This window comes from Carcharodon carcharias, chromosome 9, assembly GCF_017639515.1.
Source record: "Carcharodon carcharias isolate sCarCar2 chromosome 9, sCarCar2.pri, whole genome shotgun sequence".
Taxonomy (NCBI): domain Eukaryota; kingdom Metazoa; phylum Chordata; class Chondrichthyes; order Lamniformes; family Lamnidae; genus Carcharodon; species Carcharodon carcharias.
Genome location: NC_054475.1, coordinates 160549144 through 160567972, shown reverse-complemented (window position 1 = coordinate 160567972; position 18829 = coordinate 160549144). Strand labels below are relative to the sequence as shown.

Here is an 18829-nt window from a genome sequence, read left to right as displayed (position 1 = left end):
GAAAATCCCAGCCGTAGTCACTGTTGGATGTAGGATAGGCGTTGGCATGTGAACACACAATAATTTGGCATCACATTGATCAGGGTACTTGCTTAATAACTCTGCTGTTTGGTGTCCTTATGCCCAAGATTGCAGTAGCTCCACTGATGTAGAATGAATGCTGTCAGCCCTCATTCATGCTCGGGGTGAGTTCCATCTTTCTCTACAGAATTGTGTCTTTTGACAGGCAATTACAGCACACCATGGTCTACTGAAGACTCTGCTCGGCCTCTCTGCTTTTCCACTTGTTCTGAGATAAAATCTTGTCAAAAATCATTAGAAAGTTGAGTTGAAGCAGTAACAAAATGACAAAATCACCGAGTGTTTACAGCCGTGGGCCCTTAACCCTCAATTTTAAAGTGGCTAGAATTGCCATTAATTCATTCTAAGCTGCAATTAAATAGGGTATTTGTTCCGCATTGTGTAACATTTGAAGCAAGAATTGGATTTGAGCTAGTGATTTGACGTATCATTACTTCAATCTGGGAGAGAGCTCACCCAGACAGATGCAGGAAATGCCAGTCAGGACTCAGGGTTAATTACGGAATTTCATGGCATAACCTTCTATGTTGTTGTTTCAGTCTTTTTTTTTTACTTTATGGCTCTTTGGCAGAGACCAAGGTAATTTATCTTGTTTTTACACATTCATCATTAGTGAATGGTCCAGTTCTTGCATCCTTGCACAGTAATTGTTTCCATTACTTTACATGTTTGTGTAGGTAATATCAGTACATGTAGTAACCTGGTATTCCTGTTTATTTTTAATATGCACATTAAGAGAACCTGGTGACATTGCTTCATGACGGATTGTGAAGCTTTTAAAGTGCTTCCGGTTATTTACTGCAGATTTGATGTATCATAGTTGGAAAAGAGAACTTCAGTTTATACAGAAGCTTATCATACCTCAAATACGTATTTTACAACCAATGGACTATTTTTGAAATGTAGCCATAGAATCAACACAGAAGGAGGCCATTTGGGTCATCCTGCCTGTGCTGGCAGTTTGAAAGTGTGATCCAATTAGACCCCCTCTCTTCATAACCCAGCAAGTTTTTTAGGTATTTATCCAGTTCCCTTTTGAAAATTATTATTGAATCTGTCTCCACCTTCCTTTCAGGCAGCCCAATTCCAGATTGAAACAACTCACTGCGTAACAAATTTCTCCTCATGTCACCTCCGGCTTTTATCTGAAAATTCTGTCCCCTGGCTACTGATCCACCTACCAGTGGAAACAATTTCTCCTAATTTATTTTATCAAGATAGCACCTATTGGGAAGTGGTCACCTCACAGCTTAAGGATGTGCAGGCAGAGGGGGTATGGGTGACTGCCAGGCAGACAAGGAGGATCAAGCGGGTGGTGCAGGAACCCCTTAAGTGCACATTTAGTTCTAAATACTGGTGAGGATGATGGTCCCTCTAGAGGATCCAGCCAGAGCCATGTCCACAACACCAAGGGTGGGTCAGCTGTACAGGGTTGGGATGGGAGGAAGAGAAAGGTCAGAAAAGCAATAATGATGGGGGATTCAATAGATAGGGGAATAGACAGACACTGATGTGGCTACAGTCATGATTTCAGGATGGTATGGTGCCTCCGTTGTGCCAGGGTCAACAATGTCACTGAGCAACTGTAGAGCACTCTGGGAGGTCGTGGGGGGTGCAGTGGGGTTGAGTACAGCCAGCGTTCATGGTCTTAATGAATACCAGGGACACAGGAAGAAAGAGGGATGATGTCCTGCAGCCTGATTTTAGGAAGGTGGTAGAGAGATTAATAAGGACCCCAAGGGAGTAATGTCTGGATTATTCTCAGTGACATGCCCTAGTAAGTGCAGAAGTATGTGGATAGTGCAGGCAAATGCACTGCTCAAGAATTGGTGCAACAAGGAGGGCATTAGATCCCTGATGCATTGTGAGCTGTTCTGGGGAAGGTGGGACCTGTACAAACTGGATGGGGTGCATCTCAACAGGGCCGGGACCAGTACCCTCATGGGGATGTTTGTTATTGCTGTTGGGAATGGTTTAAACTTGGCAGGGGCCTGAGCATAGATTCAGAAGGGAGAGAAGTAAAGCTGGAAATGGAATGCAGAAATTGGTCAGCAAATTTAAAGGGCAGAGGGAAGAAAAGCCTGGAAATATTCTAGGAGTCAAAGTAAATAAGGCAGATGAGCTGAAGACACAGATAGTAACTTGGAAATTTGATAACATAGCTATTATGGAAACATGGCCTAAAGAAGGACAGGAATGACAGCTCAAAATTCGTGATTGCAGAGTGTTCAGATGGGGTAAAGAGGGGATAAAAAAGGACGGGGTTCCAATATTGACTAAAGAAACAGTTAGAGATATGAGAAAGGATGATATGCTATAAGGATCGTCAAATGAGACCATGTGGGAGAACAAGAATGAGGCAATCATATTTCTGAGTGTGTACCATTGTTACGATCCTGGTAGAGACTGATAACTTTTTAAAAGAGATGAATCTCCCAAATAACCAATAGACATAAGCAGGTGGACAAGATTTCACTTTGTAAGACCTTGATTGTAACAAACAAACGAAAACCAACATAGATCAAACATTAATGAACAGCCAACCAATACGTCAAACAAAATAAAAAGGTCAGTTTTACATTCAGTAACACAACCAAAATGGGTCTTATGAAATGCTTTTCCACAACACCTCACTTCTGGCAGATATGTAGCATTACAGGAACATTCCCGCAGTCACTCCCAGCTCACCAGTCGAACTTCACTTCTCCCCACCACATCAGTGTCCTTCGACAAATATCCTACACCCCATTCTAGATTTCCGGACCCAGGTATCACCAGCAAGGCACACCTTGATGACTAAAGCAGTCGTCCCGCTTTTGTCCTGTTACCTTCCTTTTGAACAGAAACCAAATTCCCACAAGCACCCTGCTTGGTTGTTGACAGAAAACAGTTCCCCTGGCTCCCCATAGCAGTAGTTCTTTTGTTTTTGCTTTTCAAACAGCAGCTGTATTTTTTCTGTGAGATGCTGGGAAAAGATGTTAAAACAGCCAACTCCATTTCAATGTGCTTCTATTTGTGTTTCTTTTCCCATGGCAACCAGATCACACAGATCTGTCACTGAGCTGAGGTATTTATCTGGAATTCTCTGTTTTACTTTGAGTTAAAACAATTCAAAATATCACCATTTGCTTTCATGACACCATTTGCCCACAAACCGTCAGAAGGGGAGAGAAGACCCAATATGTAGAAATTTCTGATTTTTCACAAAAAATTGGGTAGTATTAGTACGGAACTTCAACTACCCTAGTATTAACTGGGATACAAGCGGAGTGAAAGGAATAGAGGGCACAGAAATCTTAAAATGCATGTAGGAAAGGTTTCTTTTTAGTCAGTATGTAGCAAACTCAACAATGGATGGGGAAGTTCTTAATTTAGTTTTAGGGACTGAAGGTAGAAGGGGTATCAGTGCAAGAGCATTTTGGAGGTAGTGATCTTAATTCAGCTTGACACAGTTAGGGAACAAAACAAAGATATATCAGGTATAAAAGTTCACAATGGGGAAAGGCCAATTTTACTGAGCTGAGATATGGGCCTGAATCTTCTGGTCAGCGTGTGGGGGTGGGCCCCTCTCGCCGACAGCGATGTCGGGCGTGCGTCCTGATGTCACTGCGCGTCGTTCTGGCCTTCAGTTTGGCGGGACCGCAGCCGACTCTGCTGCGCACCCGCCGAACTATCAAAGGCCTATTAAGGCCATTATTAAGCTAATTGAGGTACTTGGCAGGGTTGCCCTTCCAACCTTAAGGTTGGCAAGAGGCAGGTAAAGAGCCCAGGCGGCCTTCGCATATTTCATGGAACCTCATCCACGGGCGGGATGAGGTTTCGTGAAGGTTTTATAAGTTTAATAAAAATTTTTATTAAAATTCATTGACGTGAATTGACAATTAACATTGACACTGTCACATGAGGGGACATGTCTGAATTTTTTTTTAATTCTTTTATTCAACTTTTCATAATCAAAGTAATCTCTCTGAGGCAGCTCCGTGCCTCAGGGAGATTTCTGCACTCTTTTGAACCCATGCATGAAAGAGCACAGGCCCCGACTTTCCCTCCCCCCCTCCACCCACCCCCTCCCCCCGCCCACACAGGTAGTACAGAGTGCTCCCGGGCGGGCCTTAATTGGCTCACCCAGGCAAAAGGGTAACGCGCAGCCGATCGCCGCCCATGATCGGCTAAGCACCCACTCCCAAACCATCTACCCAACAGGTAGAAAATTCTCTCCATGATTTCGGAAGAGTGGATTGCAAACAAGAACTTGAAGGTAAATCAATGTCGGAGCAAATGGGAGGCTTTCAAGAAGGAGATAGAGAGAGTTCAGAACAAACATCTTCCCCCAAAGAAAATGGGTGGACTCCCAAATCGAGAGCATCTTGGGTTTCAAAGATTTCAAAGGACAGGAAGAAAAGGGAAGCTTTTGTCAAATTCCTACAGCTCAGCGTTACAGAGAGCCTAGAGGACAGAAAGTGCAGCGTTGAAACTAAAAAGGAAATTAGGAAATCAAAAAGAGGGTGTGAAACAATATTGGCCAATGAAGACAAGAAAGCACCACTTTTTTATGATTCTATATAAATCCTTTTTTTTTTGATTCGTTTATGGAATGTGGGCATCGCTAGGTAGGTCAGTATTATTGCCCATCCCTTGTTCAGAGGGCATTTAAGAGTCCAACCACATTGCTGTGGTTCTGGAGTCACGTGGTAGGCCAGGCCAGGTAAGGACAGCAGATTTCCTTCCCTAGTGAACCAGTTGGACTTTTATGACAATCGGCAATGGTTTCATGGTCATCATCAGACTTTTAGTTCTAGATTTTTATTGGATTCAAATTTCACCCTCTGCCGTGGTGGAATTCTAACCCCAGGACTTTAACCTTGGTCTCTGGAATACTAGTCCAAGTGACAATATCACTTTATTCAAAGTTTTTACAAGTGCTGCTTATAATTTCTAACACCTCTATCAAATCTCCTTTTAATCACCTCTGTTCAAAGAAAAACAAATCCACCTTCTCTGTCCCTCAATGTCCTTCACTCCATTCACTGGTACGAGCAAATATTGCAGCTAATCATAGCACAACAGAATCTTAAAACAGCAAAGGAATGACCAAATTCTAGCTTTGTTTGTTGTTATTAGAGGGAGCAGTATTGGTCAGGACACTGCTGTGTTCCAGCTGAGGTCATTCATGCCCATTTATATGAAATGCATTGTCAGAGGCATTATTCCACAATTGATTTGCTACCAATCTCTGTCATTTCCTCGAACCCTACAACCCAATGAGATATCTGGCCCATCAAATTCTGGCCTCTTCAGCAACCCCAATTTTAACTACTTCACCGTTGGTGACTGTGTCTTCAGCTGTCTTGACCCTACACTCTGGAATTCTGCCTCTACCTATTTTTCTCTCTACCACCTCCCTTTCTTCCTTAAGAACCTCCTCGAAACCTTTTGCTTTGATCAAGCTTTCACATACGAAAACATGAACATCTGCTCTACGAACATTTGTTCATCTGCTCTGACATTTCCTTATGTGGATCGGTGTCAAATTTGTTTTATAACTCTCCTGTGAAGCGCTTCGAGACGCTTTGTTGCGTTAAAGGTACCATATAAATATAACTTGTGTTCATCGCAGCCAATCGCCTGTTGGACAGTCGAACAGGGGTCCTGCTTTATTCCTTTGGCAAATGTCTTTCATAATTCCTTTGCACTTGAAGGGCTGATGGACAAGATTTGAAGTAACTCAGCGTCAGCACGAGGTAGAGCTTTATTTCCCATATTGAGGGTAGTTTTCTCGGTGTACAGTATACGATAAGGTCACAAGTCCTGGAAGTGGAGATGAAGTGTGAGAGCGGTGTCTCGTGGGCAGCTGAATTACTCCCAATGAGTTACATAAGTATAATATGGAAAAAACCTTTCCTAATTGCCTGTGATGTATTTTGCTCAATATTCATTTTACCATTCCCTCTTTTTAATGCTCCTTTTGGGTAACCACTCTTGCATTCACCCAGGAATTCTTCCTTCTGAAGGTCATCCAAGAGACCCCATGGATGTTTTGAATTCTACAGATACCCTCCTCGAGACACACCCGAAGAAAGCAAAAAGGGTTAATCTCATGCCAACTTTTCCCTCATTCCCATAGCCAGATCTCGACCACATTCCTTTTGACAGCAGCAAGGGCTGCAAAGCTTTAATACTGAACTCTCGACCAACATTGCTACCCCAGGGGGTATTAACAGTGGTGGAAGCAGACATGAGTCCCTCAGCTGATATCCAGTGCTGTATTTTTACAGCTAGACCACCCTCACCTCTTTCACGCTCCGATCACTTTAAATAATCCCAGACGGGAGTATGCAAGGACCGTATTGAATTTATGTTGCAGTGTTACCAGCGAAGCTTCAACAAATTATTTCGGCATGCAACCCTAGAGTGGAGGTTACCAGAACTTGCTCTTCTTTTAGTGTTGGAACTTGCTGAGGTTGTTCCCCTCAAAGAATTTCCTTTTCCCTTGCGCAGCATTTCAGAATTCAGCCAAGGGCAGAGCAGCTGTAGTCTCTTAGTGAGTGGTTTATAAACAAAGAATGGTATTCGCTACATACAGCCACTTTGTAAAAGAAAGTAATGTTGTCTAGTTGTACATTTCATATATAACTATTTACACACGTACACATGTATGTATATAACATATAAACACGCAAGCACCATATATATATATACATCATATATAAAGATGTGTGGTGCTGCATTACAACAGTAACTATTCTTCAAAGGTACTCCATTGGTAGTAAAAACTTTGCAATACCCTGAGGTCGTAAAAGATGCTCTATAAATTCAAATATTTCTTTCTAAAATGCATACACAGGCATTATTGGTGGAAGTTAATGCCCTCCGCTGTGATGAGTTTGGTGGCAGGATAGGCATTTAATCAGATGGGATGGTGGTGGATGGGGAACCTGCTGCCTTCCTGCAATGGCCCCAATTAAATCCCAATTAATACCCACAGGGGCCTCATTCTGTTGCCGCTGGTATGACCCCAGGGGCAGGTGGGGATCTTGGCAGGTGGGGAGTCTGAAAAGCAAACCCTTGCAGGCTGTCAGGATGATCCCTCGTTCAAAGGCACTCAGTGTCTGGTCCAGAGACCCAGCATTGGGAAGTGGTTGGGGGAGGGAGGGTGGCCTTTGAAAGCCAACCCCCTCTGCTTGTCTCCCAAGACCCCTGCCCAGCAACCCACCCTCCAACATCACTCAGATGTGTCTGGGTCCAAGGGCAATCCTAGGTGAGTGTCATACCAGCCGCAGCCAATGTTTCCATGGTGGCGCTGCCAAGCAACGAGGAGTTGGCGGTCTCTAGTTGGCCAGTAACTCTCGGCAGGCTGAACTTCAGCCCCCAGGGTTATTAATTCCAGGTAGTGCCCACCGGTCCCCAGTTATTTGGTGAGCCTTCCCAAAAAGAGGTGGAATAGTTCTCGTCAGCTCTCCAACTGGAGATCAAGAACTCCATTGTTTCTGTTAAATAGCGCCATATGTATCGAGAGAGACAGGCAGATAAATGGACAGAGAGATAGATGGATAGATAGATAAGATAGATAGACAGACAGACAGACAGACTGACTGACTGTCAGGTAGATACATAAATAGACAGGAGGACAGATGGATAAATAGAGAGACAATTGACAGGTAGACATTAGTGAATCAGTTGGGATTTTAATTACAATCCAATATCTTCATGGTCACTTACTGATCCAACAAAACTACAACTTGCATTTATATCACATTTTTCATATAGTATGTTCATCATCCTCAAGGCACAAGTTAGGAGTGTGATGGAATACTCTCCAATTGCCTAGATGAGTGCAGCTCCAGCAACACTCAAGAAGCTTGACACCATCCAGGACAAAGCAGCCCACTTGATTGGCACCCCATCCACCAACTTAAACATTCAGTCCCTCCACCATTGACTTACAGTGGCAGCAGAGTATACTATATACAAGATGCAATGTAGCAACTCACCAAGGCTCCGTCCACAGCACCTTCCAAACCCACAACCTCTGCCAGCTTGAAGGACAAGGGCGGTAGATGCATGGGAACACCAGCACTTGCAAGATCCCCTCCAAGTCACACATCATCCTGACTTGGAACTATATTGCCTTTCCTTCACTGTCACTGAGTGAAAATCTTGGTACTTCCTTGGGAGTGCCTACATGGGGTGGACTTCAGTGGTTCAAGAAGGCAGCTCACTGCCACCTCCTCAAAGGCAAACAGGGATGGTCAATAAGTTCTGGCTCTACCAGCAATGTTCACATCTCATAAGTATAAAAAAGCTAAGACAATGTTGCAAGGCACTTTACAGAAGTGTAATCAGACAAAAATTCTAAGAATCAGATATTAGGATGGTTAAAGCTCGGTTATAGAGGTAGATTTAAGAAGGGTCTTATAGTAGGCGAGTTGGAGATGTAACGTACCAGTGTTTTATTTCTAGATAAAAATAATTGAATTCAAATTATAAAACTGCCATGGTGGGATTTGAACTCATGTTCTCTGGATTACTACCATAGTAACATAACCACTACACCACCATCACACTCAATAAGAAAATATAGCTTGCAGCAAATCTGAATTTAGGTAAATAGATGTCATTATTTAAACAACATTGAGCAGAAATACTCACATCGAATAACTCTGATATTCAGCTTCCTCGTGATGAGACTACAAAAATAACAACAGCAATACCAAGTACGCAAGCTTAGTTGTTTGAGTTCAATTCGTATGATCCATTATTGTCATACAATGGAGCTGTTTTACACCTTCCTGTCACTTAGCATAGAGGTACTGTTATTGATGGTTTAATGATTCTAATTCTTGGCCATTTCCAGGCTACGTTCCTGCCAGATGGGTCAGGACAGATTGTTCCTGCAGAATTTCCTTAATAGAAATGATTGGCAAAAGGACATTTTTTTTCCTTTCTTGAAGGAGTGTTCTCAATGTAGCGAAGCCTTGATTATATTGTTACCGTGTTGTTCCTGTCATATTGTCGTTAGACATCTAACAATGCAACTGCGAACATTAGAGGAATAATAATTAGATTTCATTCTTTATTCTGGTTGGAAATGGCCTTACCTTCAGCAGTCCAAACCTGCTTATCCAAATCTCCAATCCAGAAATGGTTGCACAGCAGTTCTGGCAGCATCTGTGAAGGGAGAAGCAGAGTTAATGATTCAGGTGGAATATGAGTCTTCTTCTGAGGAAGTCATAATTGACTCAAAACATTAACTCTGTTTCTCTCTGCACAGATGCTGCCAGAACTGCTGAGCATTTGCAGCATTCTCTGTTTTTATTTCAGATTTCCAGCATCAACAATATTTTGCATTTATCCGAAGATGACTATTTGATTGGAATACTTAATTGACTAATTGTCCTGGTCTATTTTCAGTTGGGCTTGACCTGCTTAGCTTAGACTGCAGCACATAAAAATAAGAAAATAATTGCATTTATGTAGCACCTTGGGCCATCTCAGGACATCCCAAATTTACAATCAGTGAAATACTTTTGAAGTGTAGCTGCTGTTGCAATGTATTCAACAGAATGAATGGCAACACCACTACCAGTATAAATAAAGATAATAATTTGGTACTTACTTAAAGGAACATAGGAACAATAGGATGGCCATTTAGCCCCTCAAGTCTGCTCTGCCATTTAATGAGATCATGGCCGATGTCCGTACAGCAAACTCCCACAAACAGCAAAGCAATACTGACCAGGTAATCTGTTTTAGTGATGTAGATTGAAGGATAAGCATTAGCCATGAGAATGGGTAGAATTCGGCTGGTCTTTTGTAAAATAATGCTTTGGAATCATTGACATCCATCTGAGAGGGCAGACGGTGTGTCAGTTTTACATTCCTCAAAACCTTCAACAATACCTCATTTAGACACTCAAGTCTATAGAATGGGATTGTGAATCCACAACTGTCTGACACAAAAGCGAGAGTGCTACGCACTGAGCCATGCCTGAAATCTAATTGTACACTGTGTACTCTGATGAGGAGCTGTTTGCTGGTTTTGTCTGAGCCATTTGATGGGTGAGAGGTGAGCTTCTGGTAGTGGGAGGACATAAGACATAAGAGCAGGAGTGGGACATTCGGACCCCTGACCCCTGAGCCTGCTCCGCCATTCAATAAGATCTGATTGTGACCTCAACTTCAACTTTTCCTGTCTACCGTCCCATAATCCTGAACTCCCTTGTCAATCAAATGGAGAGCAGAGATTGGAGGCCCCATTCCATGGCACTCGAGCGCACCTTGAGTTAGGAGGTACCGGCAAGGTTAACGACGTAGTTGGCTGGCTGAGTTTTTCAACGGACTGAAATTAAGAGAATTGCATGAATGCAAAATATGTGTGGGAATCCAGGCAGAAGCAGGGACAGGGGCGGCAGGAGAGTGAGGGAATGCAGCAGGGGAGACAAAGTGGTGTAAATTATAGATAAATCACAAACACAAGCGTGCTTGTAAAAATTGGCATGTACATCTAGGAAGAGGCCATTAATCGCTCTTTTCTCTAGCCCAACTCTTTGTTTTAATGAACAGCTGAGTGGAATGATACATGTCTTTTAAGGGGAGGTTTTTGTGGGTCTGCACTGGATTTCCTAGGTGCAAGGAGCATTGGAAAGTCAGGTGAGCCTGTAAAGAAAGCCACCCAACTTTTCTACTATTGATCTCAATGTCCCCATTGACACCCACTCTCCTCATCTACCAGTAAAATATTTTGTTCTTGCTTCTGTGGTGGGTTTTCAAACATGTGGTAGGATTGCGTGTTGTTTCTGGGACCAAGGGAATCCATAAACTGTTCCCGGGAAGGCCTAAGATCATCAGATTCCTATCAACCACCGTGAGGTGTCTGTTTTCTTCTGTGTCTGTTGATTCATAGGCTGGTACTGCTGTTGTTTACTAATTGAAACATTGATAAGTAATGTCTTTCAGGAGCTAGGACAACTCTGTATCAGTATATACAGGGAATATCCTGGCATGTCTAAATATTCACAGAGGATCCCCAGGAGTGTATCAATATTCATACGGGTTCCTGAGGAGTGTATGAGTATTTACAGGGCATCCTCAGAAGCGTATTAGTAATTATAGGGAATTCCCCAGGGGTGTGTCAGTATTTACAGGGAATCCCTAGGAGTGCTAAAGGTACGCATTTAGGATAGCCAGTAACTTCAACTTTTAATATTAATTGATTAAGACTGAAAAATGCAATAAAAAGAGAGACTTGTATTTATTTAGCACCTTTCATGACCTCAGGGCATCCCAATGTACTTTACAGCTAAGGAACTAATTTTGAGCCAGCGTTTGTAACGTAGGAAATATTACAGCCAATTTGTGCACAGCCAGATCCTACAAACAGAAATGTGTCACCAGATAGTCTGTTTCTGTGATGTTGTGTGAAGGGTACATATTAGCAAGGATAACTCCCCTGCTCTTCTTCAAAATAGTGTCATAGATCATTTTACATCCACCTGAGAGGGCAGACAGGTTTAACCTCTTATCCAAAAGATGGCAGCTCCAACAGCACAGCCTAGATTTTGTGTTCGAGTCTCCAAAGTGGCATTTGAACCCATAACCTCCAAGCTAAAAGGCAAGCGTTTAACTCACTGAACCACAGCAAACACTATGCAGTACTTTGCTTATCTTTTATAAACTACATTTATAAATTAAGATGCTCTGCTGCTTTCCAGAACTTGAGTTAGATCGTTTGGGGAAACTGGATAAGTCCAGTATCTAAAACCAGACAGCATTTGCTGTTAGGTTTCCTGGCTTGGCACCAAAAGCTTACCTAGCTTTTGAAAGTAGGGACTCACCCATACGAATGATCTAAGGTACAAAAGCCAACATAATCCAGGATAAGAAGAATCAGAGAAAATTCCATAAACGTATTACACTGTTTCTTGACTAACTTGGTAAATAAACAGCTCACAGATTAAATTGGGAACTATATAGTTCAGACTTACCCAAGAAATATTTTATTTACAGACTAAATAAGGAAGCAAATGTTTAACATAATCAAGGCACTAAACTCCCACATTGTTTTATTTAGATTAACTATTATTTATTTGCTGCTACTATAGTACTTCAAAACAGTAATGTGCCTGGAGAAGCTGATTAAACATAAATTGATATTCCTGGCAGGGTACTGATATCTCAACACTGTAGCTAATGCAACATGTTCAAGAACAGACCAAGTACTAGTTAGTCATGGTTGTCTGCAGCATGCCTGTCAGGCAGTCTACTGTTTACAGACTGAATCAGTTAGCAAACAGGTTCATAGGCTGAATTAGTTTTTCCACTTTCCATTAACCCCTACATGTCCAAGAACCTGCTGCATAAATCCTAACTCACACTTTAGCTTTGCTTAACCATATTGCTGACCTACATTGTCTCCCAACTGTCTTAAGTTCCTCTGTGGCCCCATCACATCCTATCTCTGCAACCTCCTGTGTCGCCCCATATCCCACCCCCATTTCCTATGAGAAACTGTGACTTGGGCCTTTTATACACCATTTCCTCCACTTGTTCATCCATAATGGCAGAGCCTTAAGCAGCATGGGCCTGACTTCCTGGCATTCATTCCCAACCCACTTCACCTGTCTCGCAACCTTTCCAAATCTTCTCATTACCCATCCAGCCTACCTCCTTAATTTCATGGGCATAGAAATATAGTAGTTATGTTACTGGTTTAGTATTCTAGAGACTTGATTTTTTAAAAATTAATTTATGGGATGTGGGCATCACTGGCTGGGCCAGCATTTATCGCCCATCCCTAATTGTCCTTGAGAAGGTGCTTCTGAGCTGTCTTCTTGAACTGCTGCAGTCCACATGGTGTATGTACACCCACAGTGCTGTTCGGGAAGAAGTTCCAGGATTTTGACCCAGCCACAGTGAAGGAATGGCGATATGTTTCCAAGTCAGGATGGTGAGTGGCTTGGTGGTGAACTTCCAGGTGGTGGTGTTCCCATCTATCTGCTGCCCTTGTCCTTCTAGATGGTATTGATCATAGTTTTGGAAGGTGCTGTCTAAGGAGCCTTGGTGAGTTCCTGCAGTGCATCTCGTAGATGGTACACACTGCTGCCACTGTACGTCAGTGGTGAAGGGAATGAATGTTTGTGGATGGGGTGCCAATCAAGCAGGTTGCTTTGTACTGTATGGTGTTGAGCTTCTTGAGTGTTGTGGGAGCTGCACTCATCCAGGCAAGTGGGGAGTATTCCATCACACTCCTGACTTGTGCCTTGTAGGTGGTGGACAGGCTTTGGGGAGTCAGGAGGTGAGTTACTCACAACAGGATTCCCAGCCTCTGACCTGCTCTTGTAGCCACAGTATTTATATGGCTAGTCCGGTTCAGTTTCTGCTCAATGATAACCCTCGGGATGTTGATTGCAATGGTAATGCCATTGAATGTCAAGAGGTGATGGTTAGATTCCTTCTTATTGTAGATGGTCATTGCCTGGCACTTGTGTGGCATGAATGTTACTTGCCACTTGTCAGCCCAAGACTGGATATTGTCCAGGTCTTGCTGCATTTGGGCATGGACTGCTTCAGTATCTGAGGAGTCGCAAATGGTGCTGAATATTGTGCAATCATTAGCCAACACCCCCACTTCTGACCTTATGATGGAAGGAAGGTTATTGATGAAGCAGCTGAAGATGGCTGGGCCTACAACAGTATCCTGAGGAATTCCTGCAGTAATGTCCTGGAACTGAGATGATTGACTTCCAACAACTACAGCCATCTTCCTTTGTGCCAGGTATGACTCCAACCTTCAAAAAGTTTTGCCCCTGATTCCCATTGACTCCAGTTTTGCTAGGGCTCCTTGATGCCACACTTGGTCTAGTGCTGCGTTGATGTTAAGGGCAGTCACCCTCACCTCACCTCGGGAGTTCAGCTCTTTTATCCATATTTAGACCAATGCTATAATGAGGTCAGAAATTGAGTGGCCCTGGCAGAACCCAAACTGAGCATCAGTGAGCAGGTTAGTGCTAAGCAAGTGCCAATTGATGGTACTGTTGATGACCCATTCCATTACTTTACTGATGCTCAAGAGTGGAGTGATGGGGCGATAAAGTCACATTAGTTTTGTTCTGCTTTTTGTGTATAGGACATACCTGGGCAATTTTCCACATAGCCGGGTAGATGCTAGTGTTGTAGCTGTACAGGAGCAACTTGGCTAGGGTACAGCAAGTTCTGGAGCACAAGTCTTCAGTACTATTGCCAGAATATTGTCAGGGCCCATAGCCTTTGCAGTATCCAGTTCCTTCAGCCATTTCAGGTTATCATGTGGAGTGAATTGAATTGGCTGAAGACTGGCATCTATGATGCTGGAGACCTCTGGAGGAGGCCAAGATGGATCTTCTGGATGAAGATTGTTGCAAATGCTTCATCCTTATCTTTTGCACTGGAGATGGGGATATTTATGGAGCCTCCTCTTCCAGTGAGTTGTTTAATTGTCCACCATCATTCACGGCTGGATGTAGCAGGATTGCAGAGCTTACATCTGATCCGTTGGTTGTGGAATCACTTACCACTGTCTATCACTTGCTCCTTCCACTGTTTGGCATGCTAGTAGTCCTATGTTGTAGCTTCACCAGGTTGACACCTCATTTTTAGGTATGCCTGATTCTGCACCTTGCATTCTTCATTGTACCAGGGTTGATCCCCTGGCCTTGCTGGTAATGGTAGAGTGGGGTATATGCCAGGCCATGAGATTACAGATTGTGTTTGACTACAATTCTGCTGCTGCTGATGGCCCACAGCGCCTCGTGGATGCCCAGTCTTGAGTTGCTAGATCTGTTCGAAATCTATCCCATTTAGCACGGTGGTGCTGCCACACAGTACGATGGAGGGTATCCTCAATGTGAAGGGGGGACCACGTCTCCACAAGGACTGCTGTGGTCATTCCTACTGATGCTGGCATGGACAGATGCATCTGTGGCAGGCAGATTGGCGAGAATGAGGTCAAGTACGTTTTCCCTCTTGTTGGTTCCCTCACTCCCTGCCCCAGACTGAGTCTAGCAGCTGTGTTCTTTAGGACCTGGCCAGCATGGTCTGTACTGGTGCCACCGAGCAAGTCTTGGTGATGTGTATTGCAGTGTAAATTCTGTACTCTAGCCACCCTCAATGCTCCCCCCATGTGTTCAACATGGAGTACTGATTCGTCAGCTGAGGGAGGGCGGTGCGTGGTGATTAGCAGGAGGTTTCCTTGCCCATGTTTGACTGATGTCATGAGACTTCATGGGGTCTAGAGTCGATGTTGAGGACTCCCAGGACAACTTCCTCCCGACTGTATACTACAGTACCACCACCTCTGCAAGATCTGTCTTTCCGGTGGGATCAGACATACCCAGGCGTGGTGATGGTAATATCTGGGGCATTGTCTTTAAGGTATGATTCCATGAGTATGACTCTGTCAGGCTGCTGCTAGACTAGTCTGTGAGACAGCTCTCCCAGTTTTGGCACAAGCCCCCAGATGTTAGCAAGGAGGACTATGAAGGGTCAACCGGACTGAGTTTGCTGTTGTGGTTTCTTGTGCCTAGGTCGAAGCTGGGTGGGCTGGCCGGTTTCATTCCTTACAGACTTGTTTTTAGTGGTTTGATATAACTGACTGGCTTGCTAGGCCATTTCAGAGGGAATTTAAGAGTCAACCACATTGTTGTGGATCTGGAGTCACATATAGGCCTCACCAGGAAAGGCTGGCAGATTTCCTTCCCTAAAGAACATCAATGAATCACATCCTACCATGACATTTGGGAATTTAAATATAATTAATTAGATAAATCTGGAATCGGTATTAGTGATGGTGGGCTAGATTTTATGCTCCTCCATCGGCGGTTTTGAAGATGGGGGCACGTAAAATCCAATGAGTTGCCTTCTTGCTGCCTCCCTCCTGACCCCTGACCTCTCTCAAATTTTACAGGAGACGACGGTGGCATTGGGCAGCTCACCTGCCCCTGGGTCTATTGAGGCACTTAAGTGGTCAGGTAATGCCAATTAATAGCCCCTTCCCACCCACACCGGGGAGGGGGAGGCCCAGACCATGCGGGAAGTCTGGCAGCTTTAACTGTGTGGGCTAGTGTCGGGCAAGAGGGGGCTCCTTCTGGGTACGACATAGGCACACCCTCCCATAAATCCTCCACACCCACACCTCCTCCCACCCCCAAAGACCCACAACCTCCTGCCCTTTTAAACCTCCACCCTGGCCTCTTTAACCTCGCCCCCAGCCCCCACTCAGCTCCCTCTCCCCCATTGTCCCCCTCACTACAACACCGAACCGGATTTACCCATCAGCCTGGGTGCTCCGCATTGGCGACTGCCTGTAGTCCCAGCAGTGGCCCTCGGTGGCGCTGCTGGAGCTAATCAGCTGCCAGCCAACATGATTGCCAGCCAATCGGAGTCCGAAGAAAGGGGCAGAAGTCTCACCTCAAAAGCGACTAATGCTGTTCCCAACATTAAGTTGCTGCGAGCAACTGTCGGGATGGTGAGTGGGTTCCCTCTCCCCACATACTTTTTAGCTGAGGCGGGGGGAGCAGGGACCACAGCTCTCTGTAAAATCCAGACCCATGTAACTACTGAATTGATAAAAGTCCATCTGCTTCATTAGTGCCCTTCAGGGAAGGGAACTGCCATTCTTACTCACTCTTATCTATCTGTGACTCCAGACCCAGAAAAACGTGGCTTACTCATAACTTCCTCCTAAAATAACCTAGCAACTCACTCAAGTTTTTACAAGCTGCCACACAAAAGTATTACTCGCATAGATTGCAGTGGTTCGAGAAGGCAACTCGCCAACAGCTTCTCAAGGGCAATTATAGATGGGGAATACACGCTGGCCCTTATCAGTGACACCCACATCCTGTGAATGAATAAAAAGAATACGTTTTTGATCACCCCTGCTATTCATTCCCTTCCTGCTCAGTGTCTGTTTTCCCTGCATGCACAGAATGTTTCTTTTCAAAAATGCAAGTTGTTGTGGTAACCAGTGAAGCTTGCAATATTGTGTAAAATTAACATGGTATAGGAATCTGAACTGCAGTTGTTTTTTTGAACTGCTCATCTCCTGTGAGTAGGTTGAAATTATTCAGTCATTTTTTTTTTTCTTCATTTGTCTTTGACAATTTTCTGCCACTTCCCTAAGGGCATCAGCTCCTGGTTGTGATATAGTTCCATAGGCACAAGATGCCCAGATGATCTTGTCCAGTTGATTATTCTTTGCATGTTAGCTTTGACAGGCTTGTTGTCCAAAGGAATAGCACTGCTGATCCTGAATCCTGGCACCAACAGCATTCCACATGGAAACATCTCTAGCTTTATTCACTTGATATTAGTTGAGTGGGAAACTCTCTCAGTTTCTCTGACTTCCATCTCCCTGAGCCAAATGGAGAGCCTCCTCCACCAGCTGGGCTATTTCCAACTGACTGAGAACAAACAAGCGTAGAGCACACTCAGCCTTTGGAAAGCAAATCACTCCATTTTTACCTATAACAGAATGTGGAGGCCTTTAGTTTACTGCGTATTGATACTGTACATAGGACAACTTTGAATTGTTTTTATTCTTTCATGGAATGTGGGCGTCACTGGTAAGGCCAGCATTTGTTGCCCATCCTTAATTGCCCTTGAACCAAGTGATTTGATAGGCCATTTCAAAAGGCAATTAAACTACATCACTGTGGGCCTGGGTCACATGAAGGCCAGACCAGGTAAGCATGGCAGATTTCCTCCCCTGAAGGACATTACTGAACCAGATGGGTTTTTACAACAGTCAATGATAGTTTCATGGTCACCATTACTAAGACTTGTTTTCAATTCCAGATTTATTAATTAAATTTCACCAGCTGCTGTAGTAGGATTTGAACCATGTCCCTAGAGCAATAGCCTGGGCCTCTGGGTTACTAGTCTAGTTGCATTACCACTACCTTGCCCTAATTGTTGTGTATGCAAATCTGAGTTTTTATGTACGTGACTACCTTGTAGTTCATGTCATACCATGTGTGCTTTGTACAAAGACAGGTCAGTTGATTCATTGTCTGTTGATGTTTCCTCCTGAGCTGTTTTCATCAGTGTTGGTTTGGCATAGCAGTCTTTTGGATCAAATGTTAAATTAAAGCCCGATTAGACGGATGAAAGATCCTCCTTTCAAAGGACAGCAGGGGTACTTACCTGGTGGTCTGGTCAATATTTACCTCTCAAACAGTATCACTAACAGAGACATTTTGTCATAGCTTTTAGTCTTGCACTCATCAAGGCAATCGCAAGAATACTAATGTCGGGGGAAGCAACAACTTTATACTGTAGAAGAAGATAGTGCTGATTGGTTGGCAAGTAGACTCTGATTGGTGGAGACATTGCCATGGAGAATGCACCAGTTAATGGTGACTGACAGTTAACTGCCAAACATTGTTTGAAATTTAAATCAGGCAGCTTAACTTTGATTGGTCAAGGCATTGCCATGAAGAATGAACCAGCGAATGGCGATCACTTATTTTGTTTAGCTGAAAAAGGTGCAGTGCATGTACATGTTCTTTCTGTCTGCAAAGAACAGGGCCCTGTGTATTAATATATGTCGCTACCAGTACACACAAATGTGCCACACTGCGAGCCCAACTGACCATCTTAAATTGGTTGTCAGTGTAATTTTTAGCACACTGAGGATTATTTAGCAAATGTTGTCTAATCGCAGAATCACATCTAATGTTGGACACTGTGTTTTGAATTTTGCAAGCATGGG

General features: G+C 43.8%; 2 protein-coding genes across 5 annotated transcripts in view; one reads left to right on the top strand and one right to left on the bottom strand.

The window, feature by feature from the left end:
* zgc:66433 (uncharacterized protein LOC321250 homolog) overlaps positions 1-18829 on the top strand; it is a 137534-nt gene that overhangs the window by 14324 nt on the left and 104381 nt on the right. The gene's annotated exons all lie outside the window — the stretch shown is intronic.
* ids (iduronate 2-sulfatase) overlaps positions 1-18829 on the bottom strand; it is a 150843-nt gene that overhangs the window by 103289 nt on the left and 28725 nt on the right. The window contains exon 2 of the mRNA XM_041194778.1: positions 9180-9249. Within this exon, the coding sequence (XP_041050712.1) occupies positions 9180-9249 (70 nt within the window). The remainder of the gene's footprint in view (positions 1-9179; positions 9250-18829) is intronic.